The sequence below is a fragment of the Aptenodytes forsteri genome, unplaced genomic scaffold (assembly GCF_000699145.1).
Source record: "Aptenodytes forsteri isolate BGI_AS27 unplaced genomic scaffold, ASM69914v1 Scaffold136, whole genome shotgun sequence".
NCBI lineage: Eukaryota > Metazoa > Chordata > Aves > Sphenisciformes > Spheniscidae > Aptenodytes > Aptenodytes forsteri.
Window position 1 is genome coordinate 3,576,047 of NW_008796111.1, and position 20,896 is coordinate 3,596,942.

General features: G+C 49.6%; 1 protein-coding gene across 1 annotated transcript in view; it reads right to left on the reverse strand.

The window, feature by feature from the left end:
- VAV2 (vav guanine nucleotide exchange factor 2) overlaps window positions 1-20,896 on the reverse strand; it is a 121,618-nt gene that overhangs the window by 16,617 nt on the left and 84,105 nt on the right. The window contains exons 4-11 of the mRNA XM_009287041.1: window positions 20,763-20,831; window positions 11,170-11,272; window positions 9,407-9,421; window positions 8,619-8,717; window positions 7,053-7,121; window positions 6,322-6,422; window positions 1,838-1,937; window positions 398-493 (exon numbers count right to left, since the gene is read on the reverse strand). Of these exons, the coding sequence (XP_009285316.1) occupies window positions 398-493; window positions 1,838-1,937; window positions 6,322-6,422; window positions 7,053-7,121; window positions 8,619-8,717; window positions 9,407-9,421; window positions 11,170-11,272; window positions 20,763-20,831 (652 nt within the window). The remainder of the gene's footprint in view (window positions 1-397; window positions 494-1,837; window positions 1,938-6,321; window positions 6,423-7,052; window positions 7,122-8,618; window positions 8,718-9,406; window positions 9,422-11,169; window positions 11,273-20,762; window positions 20,832-20,896) is intronic.

Here is a 20,896-nt window from a genome sequence, read left to right on the forward strand (position 1 = left end):
ACGGGCTGCCTGCTGCCAGGGTGGCGGCAGGGATGCCAGGGCAGGCGGCTGCGGCCGGAGGACGGGAACACGCCAAGCGGCTGGTGCTTGAGAGATCTGTTACACGGAGTTGACAGGAGGAATTTCACACATAATCAGATTATATGCAAGCTTATTTTATATTCATTAACTGCCTCTTGTGGCTAACAAGTGCAGAATTACCCTAGGTCACCGTACTTTAAGAGACGGCACAAATATTATGTCGTGTTAAGTAGCTCTAGTAATTATTTCATTTGAAGGGGGAAAAAAACCCCCTTCAACTCTACATTTGGCAATGATTCACTCTCCACTGTAAAAGCCGAAAGATGCTACAGCGAGGATGGCAGCTGGAGAGAAGCGCCAATGCTGAAACACTTACTTTTAACAGGAGATGATATTTCAAAACTCTTTGCATTGGAACCACTAGCAGATCTTGCAATTTGAATTTCCCGTCCTGAACCTTTAGTGTGCATTCCTATTAAAGAAATCAATACATCAGTGGTGAAGCAGCTGGGGGAAAACAACGGCTCCCCCACAGAAAAAGTCTCCAACGTGCCCCCGCTGTTACGTTTTGCTTCTGTAAACTCAGTTCGGATGAGAAACGGCTCGTGGTCCCTGCAAGCACCCAGCCAGTGCCAGGGCCCCCACTGCAGAGGTTATCGAGGAATAAAACACAGGGTCTGGACCCTAAAATACAGACATTCTCATGCAACTACTCCAGCTTAATGAGATACTGCTCATTAGGAGAGCACACGAATGCTCTCAGACCTCGGGAAATGTCAAATGAAATGCATTAGCTTAACTCACCTCCTCGATGGTTTGAACTAATGCGTTTTATTTGCGAGGGGCTGGAAGCAAGCACGCAGCCAGTTGCTGTGGTTTCGCTGATAAGCATTAAGTCATTAAGATGAGCTAACGTGATCGCAGGAAGTTTTGCGACTGTTACCTTCGCCCAGACCCATTTAGATATGTGACTCTGCTGTGCCGGCTGAGACCCCCTGTGTGCACCCCCGGGAAGATGAGCAGAGCTGCCGCGAGGGAGGGAGAGAAAGGAAAAGCACGGGAGCAACTGGATGTTACAGCAACTGGCTCGATGCGAGATCCGGGGAACGCGTTTTAAAAAACGATTAAATGCAGTTTTATCCCTGAATCGGGTTGCTGCTTTTGCACGGAAAATCAAAGAGCGTTTGCGAAAAACCAGGTAACATGTACAGACAGCCCAGCAAATTCAGATTAGCATCAAGACCAAAGCAGGAATTAAAGCTGGGTAAAACAGCAGCTCCAACAATGCATCCCTTCTGGGGCTCCTTTGATTTACTTAGTATCTGGATCAGCCCCTATTTACACTAAGCCTTTACACCGGGGAAGGAGGACAGGGGAGTAATCCGGGCATTCGTCCGGGGACTTGGGTTCGCCTCTTGACTGTCCCTGACGCTGCGTGTGACCTTGGAAAGCCACTGGGCTCCTGGCTCGAGGATGCTCGCTACCTTTGGGTCTCCCCGCACGACCCAAAGAGGAATTTGTCCACAAACAGTCCCAACTCAAATAAAGTCACCCGGCTTGTTTTAACTTGGATAAATTTGGGGGAGGAAGGACAGAGAGCGTGTCTGGCGGGGAGACGAAGGGGCAAGCAGGGGATCAGGACAAGCTAACCCCCAGCTTTGCTCCCTCTCCGGGCAGCACAGCCTCACCCCCGCATCCCTCCCCTCTCTTGCTAACTGAAGCATTCCCAGCACGCCCTCAGCTCCAGCAAGTCCTTCCAAAACCCGTGACAAGGGGGGTGGGCAGCACTCGGCCCCGATGCCCCCTGCCCTCTCACCTCCACCTTCTGCCTGACATCCTCCCTGTTGGCGAGGAGGTGGTTGAGCGTGTTCTGGGCATACTCCATGTGGCTGCAGTACTTGCCGTAAATCAGCAGCCTGTAGAGGGGGAAATCACAGATTTAATCGGAAACACTTGCTGGCAGTTATAACCTGTTATAAAAGATATATATATACACTTATATACAGTCAAAGGACAAGGCAAACAGCTATTCCCCCATATAACTGCTTAGTAAAGCATTAACACTCTTTTACGGCACGGCTTTTTAACATTTAAATCTTTTGAAGTTTCCAGAGCTGGAGCCCGTGGGGGTGATTCAGCTCACGACGAGCAGAAGGGGCCAAGTGGCCAGAGGAGCCCGTTTTCAGAGGTACGATGGCTCATTCCTCCACTCCCAAGCATGATATATATTTAACCACCGCTCCCCCAAGAGCTGGGCTTTCGGAGCACCACAATAATAAAGGGAAACCCAGCTCCATGCTGAAAGACCTTTCCTAGAGCAGGTTACAAAGTGGCTCTACAAGAGCTAGGCGCATCCCAAGTACGACAGCCCAAGTATGAAAAGAAACAGCGAAGAGCTGGGACCCCATCCCTGCCCAAGCTGCCGGTCACCGCCGGCGCTCGCCTCTCCCGGGGAACGGCTCCAACCCCAGCGAGGGTCTGCGGATTAACTAAAACACGAGGAGGGGGCGAGCGCTGAACCCCTGCAATCCAACACCGCGGCTCCTCGGCTGCAAGTCAGCTTTTTCTCACGACTACACCATCGCCATAATCCCCTTGATGTCTCGATAGGCGCCGTGCCGCCCTGATGGCCACGCGTGTTTTCCGGCTGCGCCATATTAGCACCAGGGCTTGTGAAGGCAGAGCAGGGATGCGCTTCAAGACCAAACGACAACAAAAATCCGTTTCCTGAGAGCGTTTCCGAATACAGCTTGCTCAAGCCCATGTATTCATCTCCCCAAAAGCCTTCATTTCCCGAGTCACAGCTGCTCACAGCCCAAAAAACGATTTTGGCTGATGTGTGCTCCTCTCTGAGGGTTTCCGGATATTTCACCAAGTAAGGAAGAAGGCAAGAAACTCTTGATTCTTGAGACATGCCTAGAATAGACATGGGCAATGATAATTTGCACTTCATCAGAGAATGAGAGGCTTCGAATCCCCTTAAAACCCAAGGACACATTTTAGAAAGCTCGTTGCTCCTTGCAGGACGGGCCACAGGGACCTAGAGATCAAGAGACCAAGTAATTTGGGAAAAGAAGGTTGTCACAGCCTTTGGAAACACAGTGAAGCTCTGCATGGACACCCTGGGCTACAAATTTAAACACCTGACACAAACAGAGCAGTTTTGCTGTGGATTCCCCCTTTTTCCTTCACTTCACTCATTAATCCCGCACGACAGGTTTGGGTTTTCCCCCCCTTCCTTGCCGTTAACTGCATTGCTGCTGATAAGACACATATTCCATCGCACGCTGCAACTCATCCATTATTTCGGGGCCTCATCTCTCGATGGAGATGATCTGGGAGCACCTGACCCGCTGTCGCTCCATAAATGTGGGACTCTCAGACCCCAGTGGGGAACTGAATAGAGAGATTTATGGGAGCCGCAGTCCCCGGCAAAGCAGCAGCCAATACAGATTATTATTCTGCCTTTTCCCCTTGACAACTTCTGAACATACACAATAATATCTACCTTGCCAGCACTTGGAGAGTTTCAAAGAGGCTTTAGGAGCATAAATTCAAACCTCTGGCTTTCAGAGAAAGAGATTTACAAACTATTTCCTTCAAAAAAAAAAAAAAAAGTAATAGTAAAGTTTCCCTGCAACAAAGGTGCTTTATGTAACTAGTAAGAGTAAATGAGGATCTGTATCATGGAAAGCTGCAAAGCTTTAATTTAGCATGATGCAATTTTATCAAACCAGTAGCACAGAGATCTTAGTGTTGATATATTATGTCAAAGACTTAATACATCAGAAAATGGATCTACACTGTTTGTTTACATTTTTAAAATACCTAGTTTCTAGCATCCTTTTCTTATTCTTCAAATAGCACAGCAAAAACCCGTCACTCCTTTCACTGGCCTAAAAGTTAATGTATCTTGTTTTTCCCCTCCACCCCTTTTCTTTCTTGTAGAGTCGAACAACTGTGAATTGCCTCTGTTAACCCCGTGCAGTAAGGCTGTGATGAGTCAGGCCTTGAAAGATACTTTCAGTGGTTTCACAAAGGAACAGTGTCGGCTGGGTATCCCAAATAGTAAGTGTTTTCTATTTATAAGCTCTTTTTTTTAATGCTAAGGAGGAGGCTGAATAGCGGCTCTTTCAAAAGAGAAAGAATGATGTCAGTAGGAAATACAAGAATGGATCCTATGTGAATCTGGCACAGCTTGACTTGGAAAAATCAGACTTGCTGGTATTAAAAATGGGTGCATGGAGAGCTCATGCTTTGGCAGCGTAAGAGAGAATCAAGTAAGCTGAGGACATCTCTGATTACAAGTGAATGCAGAAGGAAAATAGAGGACTGGTGTGTGGTTTGGGGTTTTTTTGTTGTTGTTTTTTGTTTTGTTCTTTTTTCTTATCCAAGAATACATTCATTCTGAATTCATTCAGAACTAAGTAACTTGGGTAAACAAATTTTTTCATTCACTGCCTTCTAACGAAGATTATTTGGGAGGAGCAATACATCATTTTGCCGGGATGTCTCTGCGGATGCGTAGGGAAGCGAGAGCTATTTGTCACAGATAAATTTGATGGAGGAAGGTCTTATATAAAAGGGACCAGGCGGGGACTCTGGAGGTCCACGTTCCCTTCTTGGTGGGGCAACACTGTCTCCCCAGGTGAGCTCACTTTCCCCTCCTGCAGCCCCATTTCCTTGCTGTAAAATGTGGTATCATCACCTTTCCTGACATAGGAAAGGACCCTGCCTATTTAGATCAGGTCGCTCCAAACTCTTCATCCCCGAGAGCTCGGTTTTGGGGTCTTCTCCAAGCCAAAACTCCCCATGAGCAGCAGTTCCCCACGACGCTGAGGTCCCTGAGACCCCCATGGGCTGAACGCAGCTTCGGAGCTGCCATCGCGACCTCGCAGCCATCAGTCTGGCTCCTTCATTCACCTCTCAGGAAGGCTTTTAAGGTCCTTTTAAAAGTTGCTTGCAAACTCCCTTAGGAACTGGGTCGGTTCGTTCACCCGCCTGCGTGAAACCCATCAGCTACAAGCGCTCTGCTGAGCTCCCACCAGCAAATTAACAGAAGCAAACATTTATTTAAAGGCTGTCAGCCCAAAAATGAGCCTCGTGCTCCTGCAGAGCCATGCAGATCTCCCTGGGGAGCACCTCCACGACTCCTCCCGTGTCCCTTCCCTGCTTCCCGCGTGCACAGCTCTGTCCCGAGCACAGTCGGCAGCGGCTCGGCTCGGGATCGCTGCCCGGGGACGGCACCGGCATGCACGGAGCCAAGCCAGGAATTAGGAGATCGAAATCACCTAAGTGAGTTTTATGAGTACTTTTAAATTATTTGCATTCTTCTTTGGAAACTTTTTTTAATTTAATCCAGAAAACATTCCCCTTCTAAAAAGAGGTGCTGTGAATGATGGAATATCTGACCTTACGGTGTATTATTAATGCAGATGGTATTTCTGGAGTTATTGACTTCTGAACGGCATTTCTGTGTCTAGACACTGGTTTAATCACAGTGAAATAACACCCTGGCATGATTCCACAATGAATCAGGCCTTTGATTAGTATTAAGGATATTAAAGGCTTTTATTAACCTTATCTTTGCATTCTGGGGTACTCCTGCTTGCAGCTGCCAAAACACAGACTCTATTATGTTTGCGAAAGCAACTTTTCCATTTATTCATCATGCAATAGGTGCGGGACAACAGCAGTGCCAAATACGTGATTTTTTAGAGTGAGTAATCACTTTGATCTAACCAGAGCGAAGTCTCCCCTGCAAAGAAGTCATCCCACCACATCACAGGCCCTTAAAGCCCCGCTGCTGCTTGCAGGAGAAGACTACGTTAAACCCTTGAAGGCGAGTGAGGTTTTCCTCCATTCTGGCTCGCCGTAATTGTCGCGTTCCCATATTTATCCCCTCTGATACACCCCTGCAAATGCAGTGTTATGTTCAGCCTGCAAAACAGTTGGTCCCATATGGGAGGCTGCGAGCCTGGCAAAATTCAGATGCAGATGTGGGCTTGCAAGAACACGCATCCACGGGAGCCACGCCGATTTAGCCAGGTTGGTCAGAGAGGGGAGATGTCCCAGCGTGAGCCTCTGCCCCCGGGGGACCTGGCACTGCTGTGGCTGGATTTGGCTGCTTAAGTGTCGGCACCGAGTGATGTTTCGGCTGCCTGAGAGCATCTAGCTGCGGAGGATACAAAACTGGTCTGCTGCAACAGGCGTTTCTGTTCTAAACTCTGAGACGGGCCCTGCAAATATTAACCCATATCTATTAAAACTGGAGCTGCCTAAAGACTGGGTCTCCTTTACCTCTCTTTGAATTCCAGAAACACTTTTGCCAGGCTGCTTCCTCCAGACATCATAGAGACGTCGATGGCTCTCAGGAAATTGAAGTGCACTTTAATTAGGTCCTAAAACAAAGAAACAATCAATACTTTAAACACATCCAGAGCGAGTGGGCAAACAGAGCCTAAAGAAATGCACATTCACTACTTAATCAGGCAGTCATTTTCTCTTCTTTTTTTTTTTCTCTTTTTAGCTGTTTTTAAAATAAGTCATTCTAGCGAGATGCAGCCCTACATGGCCAGCAGTGCAAAGGTGTAATTCTGTTGGGAGGTTATAAAGCGATAAATGCACCAGGATTTCCATGTGTATTAAAGTCCCTTTTGCAGGTCTGGAGGGAGCGGAGGAGATGGGCAGGCTCCGACCCAGACCCCGTGCAAGCCAGCGTAGAAATAAATCCCTTCATCACGGTGTGCCCAAACCATCTCTAAGTACAGCTAAAATACACAGCCCCAGCCCTGGAACATCCTCTGTATAAAATTGGTTTCTTACCTAGAGTTCATATAATCCCCAACTCTAAAATTGAGTGTTAAAGAATATCTCCTAAACCCGTTCAAGCTCCACAGCACACGAAGGACTGAACCTCTACAGGTGAATGCACAAATCTAACGTGAAATCTGAGTCTTCTCTTAAGTAGGAGGGTGGCTGAGCTGCCGTGAAAAGAACAAAGATTTAAGCCACAATGTCTTCGCCGTTACCTCCAAATTGATAAAGATAGCTTCCATGTCTTGGGGAGTCAGTACCAGCCTCAGTGGGTTCATATAGTTCTGCAAGAGGTAAATGGAAAAGGGATTGAAATACCAGACAGGAGTGAGCAAGGGTTTTTTTATGCAAGGGAGGTATTTTTCCCTGCTTCACCAGTTGCATTTACCTGGGCAGGGAGAAGCCAGGTTTTAATGAATTTAAGCACTTGCAAAGGCAGAAGAATGACAACACAATTCTCAAGACCAGGCTGCGCCAGGGACCCAAGTGGGAGCCAGGAACCCCCGTGGGTGCATCTTCCCCCGAGCTCCCCTTGGTCCCCGCGGCATTTCCAGGCGTGGGAAGGTACAAGACCCTCAGCCGTGGGTGGGCGCAGACCCCTCTCCTGCTAAATCTACAGGGAGAGGGGTTTAAACGCACACAGCTTCTTCACCTCGCTGCAGTTGGGAAGAGCTCTGAAGCATCCTTTTAGCTCTTTGATTACCTCACTAGAATTTTGCCCTTGAAAAAGCACCGCTGATGTGATTACACTGGAAATGCCTTTCCGAACAAATACATATTAATAGAAACGTCTACATGACTTGTAACTACAAAAAAAGCCCTGATGCAATGCACCAAAGACAGGACCCTCTACCCGTAACATGCCGTCAGAGCCTACTGAGCCTTCGCAAGCCTTTTTAATGGATATCGAAGCGGTAATTTAACTCTTCCTTTAGACTGAGCCAGAAGGGCTGTGGCTGTTTCCAAGGAACGAGGGCTATTTACATAAAGGACACGTACGTTGGGACATTTTTATGGAAAATGGGAAACGTTATTCCACCATGCTGGTTTTGCTCACAGCTTCTTTGCGGGGACTTTCAGCAGACAGAGGCAAATAATTGCAAAAGGGGAGGAAACAAAAGCGTTAGGGTGATTAGAAATGGCAGCTTGATTTTCACTATTGTTCTTCATTCCTGCTGCTTTCCTCGGAGCAGAAACCACCTCCAGGCTCGAGCCGCATCCACGACTCCGCTGTCTTGCTGAGGTGTTCATTTTTATTTTTTTTAAAGAAAGGCACAACAATAATTTATCAAAACCAATTAAAACCCGTGAATTCAAGCAGAAAAATGTTACTTTTAATCCAATCAGTTTCAATGACAAGTCAGCACAGCTTCAGCACATTTGAAAAATGCCCAGAATAAAGAAATTATTCCGTAGCAATCAAAGTGATAAGATATCGGCAAACACGGCTCTTATCAGCGAGACCGGCCTGGCTGAGCGAGGAGCGGGAGTCTCTTACCCCGGGGTAGGGGGGACACAGCAGGACGGTTTTCAGCCTATTTCCAATACGCAGCGATCAGAAAAAATATGCTCTTTGGCTCCTACAGTTCCAGGCTGCACATTTGTGCTTGTCAGTATGGCTTTTCTGGATCCCCTTTCTCTCCAATTTTACATGTGAATGCATCGATCCTGCCTCATCACATCTGCCAGCTCTCGCAGCGAGAACTAATACAGCGAGATTAATGCAAGATCAAGCGATGATGTGGAAGGCGACGGTATAGAAAAGAAGGCTCAGTTCTTACCTTTTCTATATCTTCAAGTGTTTTGTAGTATTTGGCCTCAGTTTCTTGGATTTCTAGCAAACAGCAATTCCTTTTGTCATCTTCTGTCATTCCCATTTTCTAGAAAAAGGAAAAATAACGCACGGTCAGATACTCTTAAGAGTGGTCCAGCAACCTGCTCACGTGGAGCAGAGCTCCAGTTCAGCCTTCAGTGACGGCAAACTCAGAACAAGCGCAAGTTTGGAAAGTCAGGGGAGTACTGTTACCGGTTTAATGTTAAAGGAAACTATTTTTATCCAAAAAAATTAGGAAGGAACCCTGGCTGTACTATTCAGTATGTTTCAACATGGCAAGCACTGTATTTTTTGCATTTATTATAGCTACATCACCAAAGGCTATCAGCTAAAGAATAAATAAGAGATAAATGCTGGTTTTCCCCATTTTTTTTGCTTAAGATGAAACTCACAACAGAGCCTAAGTGGGTCATAAATAATACGTTAGACTTATACAAATCCCCTGCCAGGGTTGCGAATTCTCATGATTTTAGGTCAAATCTGATAATACACGCGTTTCTTAAAGCCCCAGCTCCTGGAGTCACTTCTCTTGCTTGTACATCTGTAAAGCGGAGCTGAAAACGGGTGTCGGGAGGTGCTGCGCTTCTCAGCGCAGTCTCTGAACCTGGGAGGTGATTCAGTGATCGGGTTTTAATGATCATGCACAGGAGCGAACACCTTCTGTACACCCCCTTTAACTCACAGCTCCGACCTATCAGCTGGATGGAAACCAGTATTTTGATCAATGCGTCTTACCTGCATATATCTAATCTGAAGCATGCAGAAATACAAGAAACCAATTAGCGTTACACACTTGCTATTGCAACAAATCTTAAAAAAAAAAAAAGCCGTTATTTAGACAGATATGTGGATGCTCATATTAAAAATAGACTCTTTTGCTCAGGGAAGGGGAGGAAAGGGAACCAGAGCCATTGCCTCTATCACTGCTCAGCGGTGTCCGAGAAAACATAAATCTTTGTGGAGGGGACAGTGAAAAATCGCCAATTCCATTGACCCTAATGCTGCACTACCTGGCTGCGGGGCACCCACATGGTGGGAGCTTCCCCCCATTTTTGCCTCTTATGCAAGAAATTCCTACCAAAACCTTCCCGAGGGCCAGTTCTTGGGCCAGCTGGCTTCTGCAATTGATAGCCACACAGTAAAAACACCAGTGGCCAATGAGCTGTGCTGACTTCAGCATTGCCCCTGGTGTCCATGAACAGCTCCAAGCGCTTTGGCAGGGTCAGTGGGAATATTTTGTGCCCAACTTCTTGATCCAGATGGGTTTTTGGTGTGCAGGGAGCTCCTCAGGCTGCAGACAAGGCGTGAAGGGATGAAATGCCTCAACCACCACCATCGTGGTCCTGGTACCGCTTGCAGCCAGGTTCGGGATGGGTGAGAAATCACCGTGTGGGCATCGCTGCCGCACAGCTCAGCTTGTTTGCTGGGCGCCGTGGGGTGAAGCCCTGCCTTGCCAGCCTCCCAGCACCTCATCCAGCACAGCCACGCACTCTGCTCCGGAGAGTTAATTGATCAGCAAATTTGTCCATTGATCCTACTTTGTTATGGGGAGGTAGGTACCGTCATCAGCGCTGTCTGCAGCCAGGAGAGAGTAATTAGAGTCTGCACAAAGCCTGGGGGTGGCAGATATCAGGGGGTGGGAGAAAATTTGGAAGGTCACACTCCGGTGGAAAGGTCCCTTCCAGCTCTGCATCAGCGGAAGCCAGGGCAGCCGGTCTCCTCGGCACTAGGGACACAGGTAGCGAGGGCAGCTGTGAGCACCTCTGGGGAGATGCAAGGGCTACTGGCACCTTCCTGGCTCATCCACAGAGCACGATATTTGCACCAGAGCCTTTGGAGTTAATGCAAGTCCTTCCATGAGGCTGTGCATGCTGCACACCCGGGTTTCTCCATCATCGAAAGGCTTTTAGAGATGATGAATGGGGTTGGCTGCTTGTCCCTAAAGCCACACGGGTCCCTGCTGCCCCAGAAAGCTCTGCTGTAAATGTCTACCTGCTCCGAGACACCCAGGCAGGAGCAGCAGCAGGCACAAACAAGCGCTGGATCCTCCACGCACAGATCTGTCAGCGCTTGCCCCGATCTAAAAATACCCGTGGCAGACACGGCACATCTGGCTGATGGAGCAGGCAGAGCCACCGCGCTCCCCTCTCCCCAGAAAGGGCTGAAGTGACACACGCTGCCTTGGCTCAGCAGCAAATTGCTATTTTTAGCTTATCTTTTAGGGCTTATTAGCTCTCCCTTTCCCTTTCTCCTCCCCAAACTCCTTCAGATGACATGATGGGCTGGGAAACTCCTTAGAGAACCTCCTCCGGGCCAGTGCCATCCCAGCTTGGCTTATTTTTACCTCTCACGAGGCAGCTCGGTTTCGAGGAGCGATGCAAAGCAATTTGCTTCCCCACAACATCACCTGTCATTGGCAGATACTTATTTATTTACTTGAATCCTCTCCCTTCCCCTCCCATCAAGGCGTAGCTTTAAAAATGCATATAAATTGTTACCATGGGCTGCTGAACTTCCACTCTGATGATATCTTCATAGATATCATCGCCTTCATCTTCACAGGGGACGCAGTCATAAATATCCTCCCCCAGATCATGTTCGCTGGAATGAGAAGGAGAGCGATTTAGCGATAACAAAGAGGGCACGTTCGCTGTCACTTGATCAGGCAAATGAACGACTGCTCACACCAAGGAGGGAGGATAATCACGACAATAAGAAAACTCTCCTGGCCCACAGCATTGACATCCTTGGTCCACGTTCCCTGTTTGCATTAGGAGTCTGTTTTTCCCGGATCGGTACCCGCTGCACATCCTCCCGCTCGCTGGAGGCTGGAAAAGGCAAAACACTGCTCGACACAAGCGGGGATCGCAGCCAAGAAGCCGCTCCGAGCCCCGTGCCAGGCACGCCTCTGATGCCCAGCCTGCCGCGGTCTGCCAGCTCTGCCCCTGCAGAGCTTTTGCTCGGCGCTAATCGGCCCGGCCGAGACGGACCCGCCGGCCAAGCGCCTCAGCGGGACCATCTGAGCCGCCGCACGCAACTGAGCCCAGCATCAAGCTGGGTCCAGCTCCGCCTGCCTCCGAAGATGCCCGCAGCCTCCAGTTCATCTCCTGCCTCTCCTCTTTAGGACAAGGAGCAGCTCTTGCGTCAGCGACTTTAACCGTATTATACTTAGAGAATAAATTTTAATGGGTTGGATTTTGGTATGTTTAAAACACTGCACTCATTCTTGGTCTGCTTGACTTTTCTCACAAACAGGCTTCTTTCATGCCAAAGAAACCACCCCCCTTCCTCCCATTAGGGCTGCAAACTGCCCTAGGAGCCCATGTCCATTCAAAGCAGTAAGCAGATACTAAATAATCACCCGATGGCTCCGTGCAGTAGGTACAAGCATCCCAGCCCTGCCTCGCTGAGGGGGGGAAGCGTGACGGGGCTGAGCGGACCCCCCTGGGCTGTCCAGGGACCCACAGTAACGCCCGGACCAGCCACCGGCAGAGCTCAGCCCGGCCCAGGCAGCTGCCTCCAGCAATGGCCCCGCGCTCCCTCCAGCCACGGCCACCACATCCAGGTTTAAAAGCTCTGGATCCAGTTTCACCGGGTGATGCACCAACTCCCACTAAGCACAATCCCTGCCCTGATGGGCAGCTGGGTGATTTTTAATCTAACATTTCTCTGAAGAGGGGAAGACTCTCCTGATCGCCATACGGCAATCTCATCAGACGCTCAGCTCGGTGATGCTCAGCCCCAACACTGAGCAGAGCCCAGTAATAATATTTACGTCAGAGATAAATTAAGCAGCAAACAAGTCACATTTTCAGAACTGTCCACATCACTTAGGAGATGCCCCTGCAAGCACAGGCTTTAAAGACATCACTGAGACGTAGTGCCCAACTTGTATTTAAAGGTGATGGTGTTAGGTACTTAGTTGTCATCTGAGTCTTTACAAATTCCCCCAGGGGCTCCTAAGTCTTAGAACACTTTTGAAAATTCAACCCATAATAAATAGCAATTAACAATAATAATTTTAGCGCTTAGATCTACAGGTGCTGATTGCTAACGGCTCCCACTGAAGTCAACCCCACGGGATCAGCACAGTGTGAAACGCTGGAATATCAAACAGCGTTCTCATATTTTACAAGCTGTCTCTTTCAACATGGGTATTAATTACATACAAATATATTTAGGTGTAAAACTGTGCTCAAACTGTAATGCTTGACATCTCTATATTACACAGCATGGAGCAGCAGAGCACATCTGTTTGCAAAACTGGGCTTTAATTCTTTTCTAAATGCAGCTCTTTCTATTTTTAAAAAAAACAGATTTATTTAATAAAAGTTTGGGAATTTTAAATAAATACACTAGCATGATGTATCTGTCCCATTCTTCCAGAGTGATGCATTGCAGCTGCTGTAATAATGCCCACTAATAACTGGTGATCCATCTTCCCCTTCCCAAGCATCGCCGTCACCATTATTATCTGTACCAATATTTATATTCTCAGCTCTGCTCCTTATCCAGAGCAAGTAACTCCCGGTTCCTGATTAATCTTCCCTTCCCGCCTGCACCTCTCGGATTGCTGGCTGTCTCTCCATACATCATTTCCCTGGCTCGAGGATTGTTAGGAAACGTATGGTTGGGTTAATGTCGCGGAGCACGAGCCCGGCTGGGCGTGACACAACCACGGCGAGTGCTGCGGCGATGCTGCTGCCGGAGCAGAGCCCGCTTTGCGTGATGGCTGCTCATCCCCCGCCGCGAGAGCACTCAGCAACTGTTTCGGGCTACGTGCAGAAGGAGAAGAGAGCATCTTGAGGCGTTCCTGGGAAGCCCCGCATCCCGAGCATCATCTGGACCTGCTCTCCTGCACAACCAGGTACCACACGTCCAAGCCTCAGACCTCAGCATTGACCGCCCCCAGCCGGCTGCTGCGTGGGGGCCCCAGCCTGGACAAGCCCTCCTTTTCTCCCCTACGAAGAAGCCACGAGCTCTGGACCGTGGCCTGGCACACACCAGGACATCACCACGAGAAACCCAGGCGGCAGCGTGGGATGCTGAAGGGGTTTTGCTGAATCGCAGGCTGCCTGGACCGAGCCTGGAGAAGGACGGGTGCCCCACAGACCTGGCCCAGCCTGGCCCTACCCAGAGCTCCTCTGGGCCACCAGGAAAGGGGCAGAAACACCTATGGAGGGCAAACACAGTATATTTGCCCACAGAAGTGTGAAGAGCCATCTGACACGAACACTGCACCCATCACGGGGGGCCACATCCTGAGAGCGCCTCGCCACTCTCATTGCTCTAACCAAGGGGCCAAGTCCCTGCTGCTCTGCTCGTTCCTGCTCATCGACACCAGTACAAGCCCTTCCCATCTCCATTTTCTGGCCTGAGGCAAAAAAAAGGGAGAAGTCCCTTGTCCTGGGGCTATCTGGAAAGACACCTCCATTTCAGAGCTCAGGGGAGAGGCACTAGAGATGCTCAAACACGACAGCCGTGGTGGTATTAAAACGACGATACCTTTGTCCAACAGACCCTTATTTATTAAAGCCCATTCCTAGTACATCTCTGAGAAACACCAGAGGCTGCCAGTTTTATGGAGAGCAGTAAAACGTGCAGATTAGCCTCCCCCGGAGCAGCCCGTGAGCAGCCGAGCTTTGCCGGTGCACGTACGGCTGTTGATGCCACTGCTTTGCACATGCTGATTTTCATCCGTCTCTGCATTTTGTCTATCAGAGTTGAAAATATGCACCCTCCCATCATTAAAAAAAGAGAACAGGTATGAGGACGATTTTAGCCAGTGGCAACCTAAGAACACACTAAATTTTAAATGCCGTATGGGAAGGGAAAGTGGGGCAGGTACTTTCCATGTTTAGCACAGTCCCCTGCTGTGGGAGGCAATAAATTCAGCATCCCAAGCATGTCACGTGTAGACGGAACAATTTGAGCAAGGAAGGCCAGATCCTGACCTCGTTCTTCACAAAGAAAAGTAATTTACTCCTTCAATAAAAGCAGCAGAGTCTGCGAGTTACCCGTGGGTATCAGAGCCTACGATCTACTGCCTGGATTAGGATCATTGACAGCTCTGAGTTTAGGAAAGGGATTTTATCCACCCTTCAGAGTTAACGCCAGCATTTGCAATTACTGTTATTAGGATGGATGTAACCAGCTTTGGGCTGGCAGCACCTTGCCTAGCCAGGAAAGCTCATTCAAAGCCAAAAGAATAAAGCTTTTCATATCTAAGGCAATTTCAGGCAAAACCAATGCTTTTGGCCGAGCTCTTCCTGGCAATGCCCGCTCTGTACCAATGCCGTCCCAAGCAGGCAGCAGCCACGCCAAGGAGCAGCTCCCTTAACAGAGGGACCAACGCCAGGCTGCTGCCTTGGAGTAAGGGACAAACAGGGACATGGAAGGAGCGAGCTGAGGAAGGGCAGGGCCCCTCCGTGACCCCTGGCACCTCCAGGTGCCATCTCCCCAAGTAGGATGCCGAAGTTGAGTTAGTTTGAGGAAGAACCTCACTGCCCTGGGTGAAGGCACCGGTCCCACTGTTCCCACCACTGGGAACCAGCCCTCCAGAGCTCAGCACTGGGCCAAAACAGAGGGCGCAGCCTGCATTTGGGCTTTGGGAGAAGATAAGCTCCGGACTGGGCTGCCCACACCAGGGGATGGGGGCAGATGGTCCCTCATGGCCCTGCAGGTAAATAATTTGCAGCAGATCCACTATGGTAAAGGAATGCTGCACATCACGTTTGCAATGACACCGTGGATGAGGAGGGTAAGTGAGGAAGCTCTGAGGGTCTCGAGGGCTACCGAAGGACCTCTTCATCCATAAAAGCTGCTCCGGGAAGTTGATGAGTTTGTATCAGCCTCAAGAATCCAAGGATGAGCCCAAGCGACGCCCTCAGGGCAAACCTACCACGCCAAAAACCTGTCCAAACCATGGTGCTGCTTTCACTCTGCTGATGAAAGAGCCAGAACCACCAGGAAGAGCAAAAGAAAGAGGAGGAGGAGAGAGAAGGAGCTAAAATAAGACAACCAAAAGACAAACCCAGATTTCCAGCCCTGTGGCCGAAGTTAAGAGCCAGAAGACCTCAGAGCCACCACCGGGTCCAGGCTGGAAGTGCATTTGCAGGGTCCCTGAGACAGCTGCCCAGCAGCTGCGAGGCTCCAGTTCGCCCCAGTAATCCTCCACTTTCTCATTCTTACTCTGCACTTACAGCTATAAATAGACAGTTCATCCAACCAACCCCCTCATTCACTGTCTCCGTCAGACGAGGACAAGCAGAGTCCTATATTTGCAGCACATCTGGCAGGCTTAGGTTTCAGTGTGAAGGACTGCAAGATGTGCAGTCGTTGGACTCAAGATCTTGCAGGGTTTTAATTAGCCAGATTGTACTTGGACGGAGACTCGCATCTGGAAATAGCAAGAGAAGCCTTTTGCCATCTATTCTACTCAGTTCTTACGTCCCCCGTTCAAAGTGGAACATTATCATCCCAAGAATGAGCCTCACACGGTTATAGCAACTAACATGATCCTAGAAATGGCACAAGCAGGACATATAGAAATCTGTATTGGTGACAAAGAAGAAAAGACGCGTTTACAAGTGCTATGGCTTGAGTGCCTTGTACCACGGAGCCATTTATTTAACTGGCTGGCACGCGTGGTTTTTCCAACACAGCAAAAATAATGAGAAAAGTGGCAGCTAACTTATCACCTCACCTTGGCTCTTCTATTCATTACTTTTTTTAATGCACTTGAGAAATTCTGCTGATCACAGCGCTATTTTGGAAGATACGAGGAGGCAACACTGGTGACAGCAGGGAAAGAAGTAGGAGAAACTTCAGCAAGAAGCTCTTGGCAGGAGACAGGCTGTTGGCAGAGTCTGTCCCCAAACGAGTTGCATCGCTTGAGAAATTGAGACCAGGCAGGAGATCTTCTGCAAATCTCCTTCTCTACGATGAAAGGTTTGGAAATACACCACTATCCCCGATGCTTCTGTTGGGGATAAATCCCCAGCGAGCTGCGGCTTGAAACAAGACCGGGGGACACCGACCTGCGGGACAAAGCCCCCCCGGGGGCACACACCAGCTCCAGCGCAGGGTTTGGTGGGGAGCTGCTTTGCTTAAAACACTTTCTTTGTCCTTTTTGCAACACTACAACTTCTCCCCTCAAAGCAATTAACTTCTAAAGGAAAAAAGGCGGTAAAAGTTATGCAAATTAAATGTTTCACGTCAAATCATTCACAGCACTTCTGCCTGACTCTGAATTCTTCAAATAGCTACCAAACAACCCAAAACCCACCCTACCCGTAATCCAGCCGAGCCTGCCGGGCTTTGTGCCAGCGCAGAGGGACAGTGCCATAAAGCGGAGAAGGTTCATGATAAAGAAGGTTCTGGTGCTGTAAAGAGGACCAGGATTAATTGCTCTCATAAATTTAATGAGACAACTGGAGAGAGCTTAAGTGGCAGCAGAGAAAATTTAGGTTAAATGTTAAGTATAACTTCAGAAGTACCAGAATGGTTTGGGGCAGCTGAAACAGCCATCTAGAGAGATGGAAAAGCTGTCGGCGGGGAAGATGCTCAGCAGCGAGGTAGATAACTGCCTACTGCCATCAGTGCCCAGCAGCTGTAGCCGTGCAGGAGGCGGCGGCTCACATCCCTGCGGACCCACAGGAGCTTCACCAGGACAAGGGTCGCTTTGATTTTTGGGGGCAGGCTCCAGCGAACGCGCCCGCGTGTTGCCGTTGCAAAGCCCTGCTCATTTCCTGGGCAAACTCCCCAAAAACCGGCTGCTGCTCAAGGGTCTGGCATTAGGGCATGCAGAAATAAATCAGGCAGCAGAGGACAAACGTCCCTTTATTGCTCCTCCCAGTATCGATCAGGCACCACTTGCAAACTGGCCAGCCCTCGCCATCTGCCCGGGCTCTCTGCAGGCTGCCATCTGGCCGACGGCAAAGCAAACCGAGGGGCCAGCAGGCTGAGGACAGGGAATTTGAGAACTTTCTAGCTCCCCTGATACCCTTTTAGTTTCCCCTCCCCTTTCCATCACCAATTGTTCTTTTGTTTTTTGAGTTTTGCTTTTTTTTTTTTTTTTAAAAAATAAATAGCTGCTTCCAGGCAATTATCTGCCTTGATCTGCTGGATGGCTGACCCAGCGCCGGGGAGCTGCATGCAGCCCAGCATAATCTCCGCAACACCCCAACGGTGAAGGCACAACGGGTTCATCAAGGCATGAACATCCTTTATACACACCAGCACCCCGTGGCCACCCCGCACTTGCACGCAGACAGCTTGTTTCTGCAGCGCAGGTAAACGGCCCTCGTGGCGCTGCTATTGATCCGCTCCCAGCCCCGGCGCTGGCTTTTGTCCCCGGCTGCCACGGCTCCTCCGCGCCCCGGGGGGGACCTCGCTGCCCGCCGGGATGAAGGTCCTCGCTCTTTAGAGCACTGTGGGGACAACGGGGACAAAGTCTAGTTCCTTCTGTTTCCCACATCTGCACCTCCGCCACAAACATGTTTATATTTTGAATGCTTGGCAGAACAGGAATTCACCCAAAATCTCTAATGGGGGACACCAAACCATTCCGTTTAAGTACTTAAGGCTGAAATTAAGCACTTTCTCCAAAAAACCCCACTTTTACCAGCCCCCAAAATGCCTTGTTAGAACCAGCTCAATATTTATCCTGAGCTTTTTATCCCAACAGCACAACGACCAGAGAGAGCTCCCTTTGGGAGACTCCTCTCTCCCGGGGGGTGACTTGGCGGTGCCGAGCCCACCGGGGTTGTCCCTCCTCACCTGCACCCCGGCCCTTCGAGGCCAGCGGGGACGGCAGGCTGGGCCCTTGTAGCGGCACGTTTCATAGTGGTTTTACAGACAGGACTGTGCATCCCCCCAAAATGATCCAAAGGGCAAAAATAATCACTCAGCTGCACAGACGTAGCAAGTTAACGTGGAAAAAACACCCAGAGATGGAGGGGTCTCTCTTGCAATAGGGAAGATTGCTCTGCCCAGTTGTGCTGTTCGGTAGCAGTTCCTTCCACGCGTTGGGTCACTTCACTGCGTGCTGTGAAAATCGCTTCCTCGCCTCCAATAAAGCATTTTGGATTCACTTCACTGCGTGCTGTGAAAATCGTTTCCTCGCCTCCAATAAAGCATTTTGGATGCACTCGGATCTTCCCAAGGCTGCTGGATCATCAGCAATATTAAATGCAAAGACGCTGGACGGAATGAATCATTCCCAACTCGTGAATGACGCCCTTGTTCAGCTGTTTGGAGATCGGCAGCAGCTAAGAAAGACCTTTCTCATGCGGCCCCGCAGTTTGCCGGCGCCCAGCATCGGTGCCCAGTATGCACCACTGTGACCGGCAAATTTCCAATGAACGTTTCCTTGTCAAGCACGGAGAGACGCTCCTTGTCAAAGGGAGAAAAGGGGACTATTGCTGATGTGTCACCAGGCAGCGGGAGCGGCAACACTCGTGCTAAGGGGCTCTCCGGGGCATTTCTGGGGTTTTTACAGTTACGGGTGAATTACATCTCCATTTCGTAGGTTGTGTTTCCGTGCGCAACCTGGCTGCACCGGGAGCGCAGATCTGGATGAAGGCGTTTGTGCAATATCCCCATGCTGATTTACACGCGCCTTTCCCCAGTGGTCCTAATTAAAGATGTAAAGAAGAGGATTTTGCAAAGAATGGGAAAAAAGGGAAGGTTAAAAGTTGGAGACAATCTGGGACAGAACAGGGCGGTCAATAAGAAATAAACCTCTAAGTCACCTGAGCACAGGACTTGGGCATCTAAGCCCCTCTCATAGAGGGACCAACTCGCAGCCACGAGCAAAGGACTGAAGAACAGTTTGGGAAGCTTCCACCCGGACACCCTGCGGGAGCTGCACCGCCTGCAGCAGAGCAGTTAAAGCTGGGAACCCATCTTCAACACCAAATAACCTGCTCCGAGCACACCGCGCCGAAACCTGGATTTCTAGGAGAGGGCTGCCATCCCGACGAGCGCTTGTGTGCGAGTTCACACACAAACCTTTCTCCAAGTAAAAGCATGCCTATTTGTGAGAATCAGGAATTTTAAAACCCAGTATTAAAGGGATTTTGAGAACTTTAGGAGAGGGGGGGGAAATGTTATTCTTGAAAGGATCCCTTTATAAGCTAAAATTTTATTAAACTGTAGCTGCTGGGAGCAAACCGCGAGCAGGGGATTCCAGGGTACTCCGTTCCCTCGACTAGTAATTTATGATTTACTTTCGTAATAACTGAAGCCATAAGGAACTCATTGGATTAAGGAGCCTTATTATTTATGTTGTGGAACAATAATATTTAACTGTATAAAGCCACATACAGACTTTCCCTCCATATGAAACAGACTGCACTTCATAAGTAAAACCCTGGCCTCGCTGAAGCGGATGGGAACGCTGCCATCGAATTCCGATAGGGCCCACGTTTCACCGTATACGTTGTAGTTCAAGGTTGCTTAAAAAGCCTGTTATATCACCACCGTGGGCAGCAAAACACAGACACCAGAGACCCAGAAAAATATAGACACAGAAACCCCAGCAGCATCACCCCGCATCCCACTGCGCCACCAGCGACAGGCAGGACAGGTCCCCTGTGAGGGACTGCCCTGGGGCCGGCTGCTGTGGTCCAAAAATCGCTCACGGGGAACGCAGACCCGCGTGCCAGCACCTACGCAGCCCCAAAAACGCCATGGGGGGCGGGGGGGGTGTCCAGCGCCGAGTTAGCAATGGGTACCCCAGTCCCAGCAAGTGACTCAGCTTCAGTCGGCTCGGAGGATGAATTACGTCCCGGGGTTTTGCAGCTAATGATGGGATTTAGCGAGCAGAGGGACTCCTCGTGGACCTGGCCCCCCTCGCCCCCCACCGAGCCACTCGTAAATTCAACCCGATTAAAAGTGATGTCTCGCAGGGCTCTACATGGGAAGAGATGGACTATTGTCAGAGCACAAAAATCTCCTGGCAAGACGATCAAAGCAGCCGGCCCGGCTCTCCGAGCCCCACTGTCAAATTTTATCTGACTTTGCTGGAACTACATTGCAACTTTTCCCTTTTTGTGTCCCCTCCCCGCGAGGAGGTGAGGCCACTTACTCCGCCAGCTCCTCCAAGCTCCGATACACGTCGTCATCGTTTTCCGTGGTCTCCTCCGACGGGAAGGGCCTGGGGGAGGAGAGGAATGACAACGTTATTGGTCTGTCTCACCCCTCGCAGCAGATCCCCTGCAG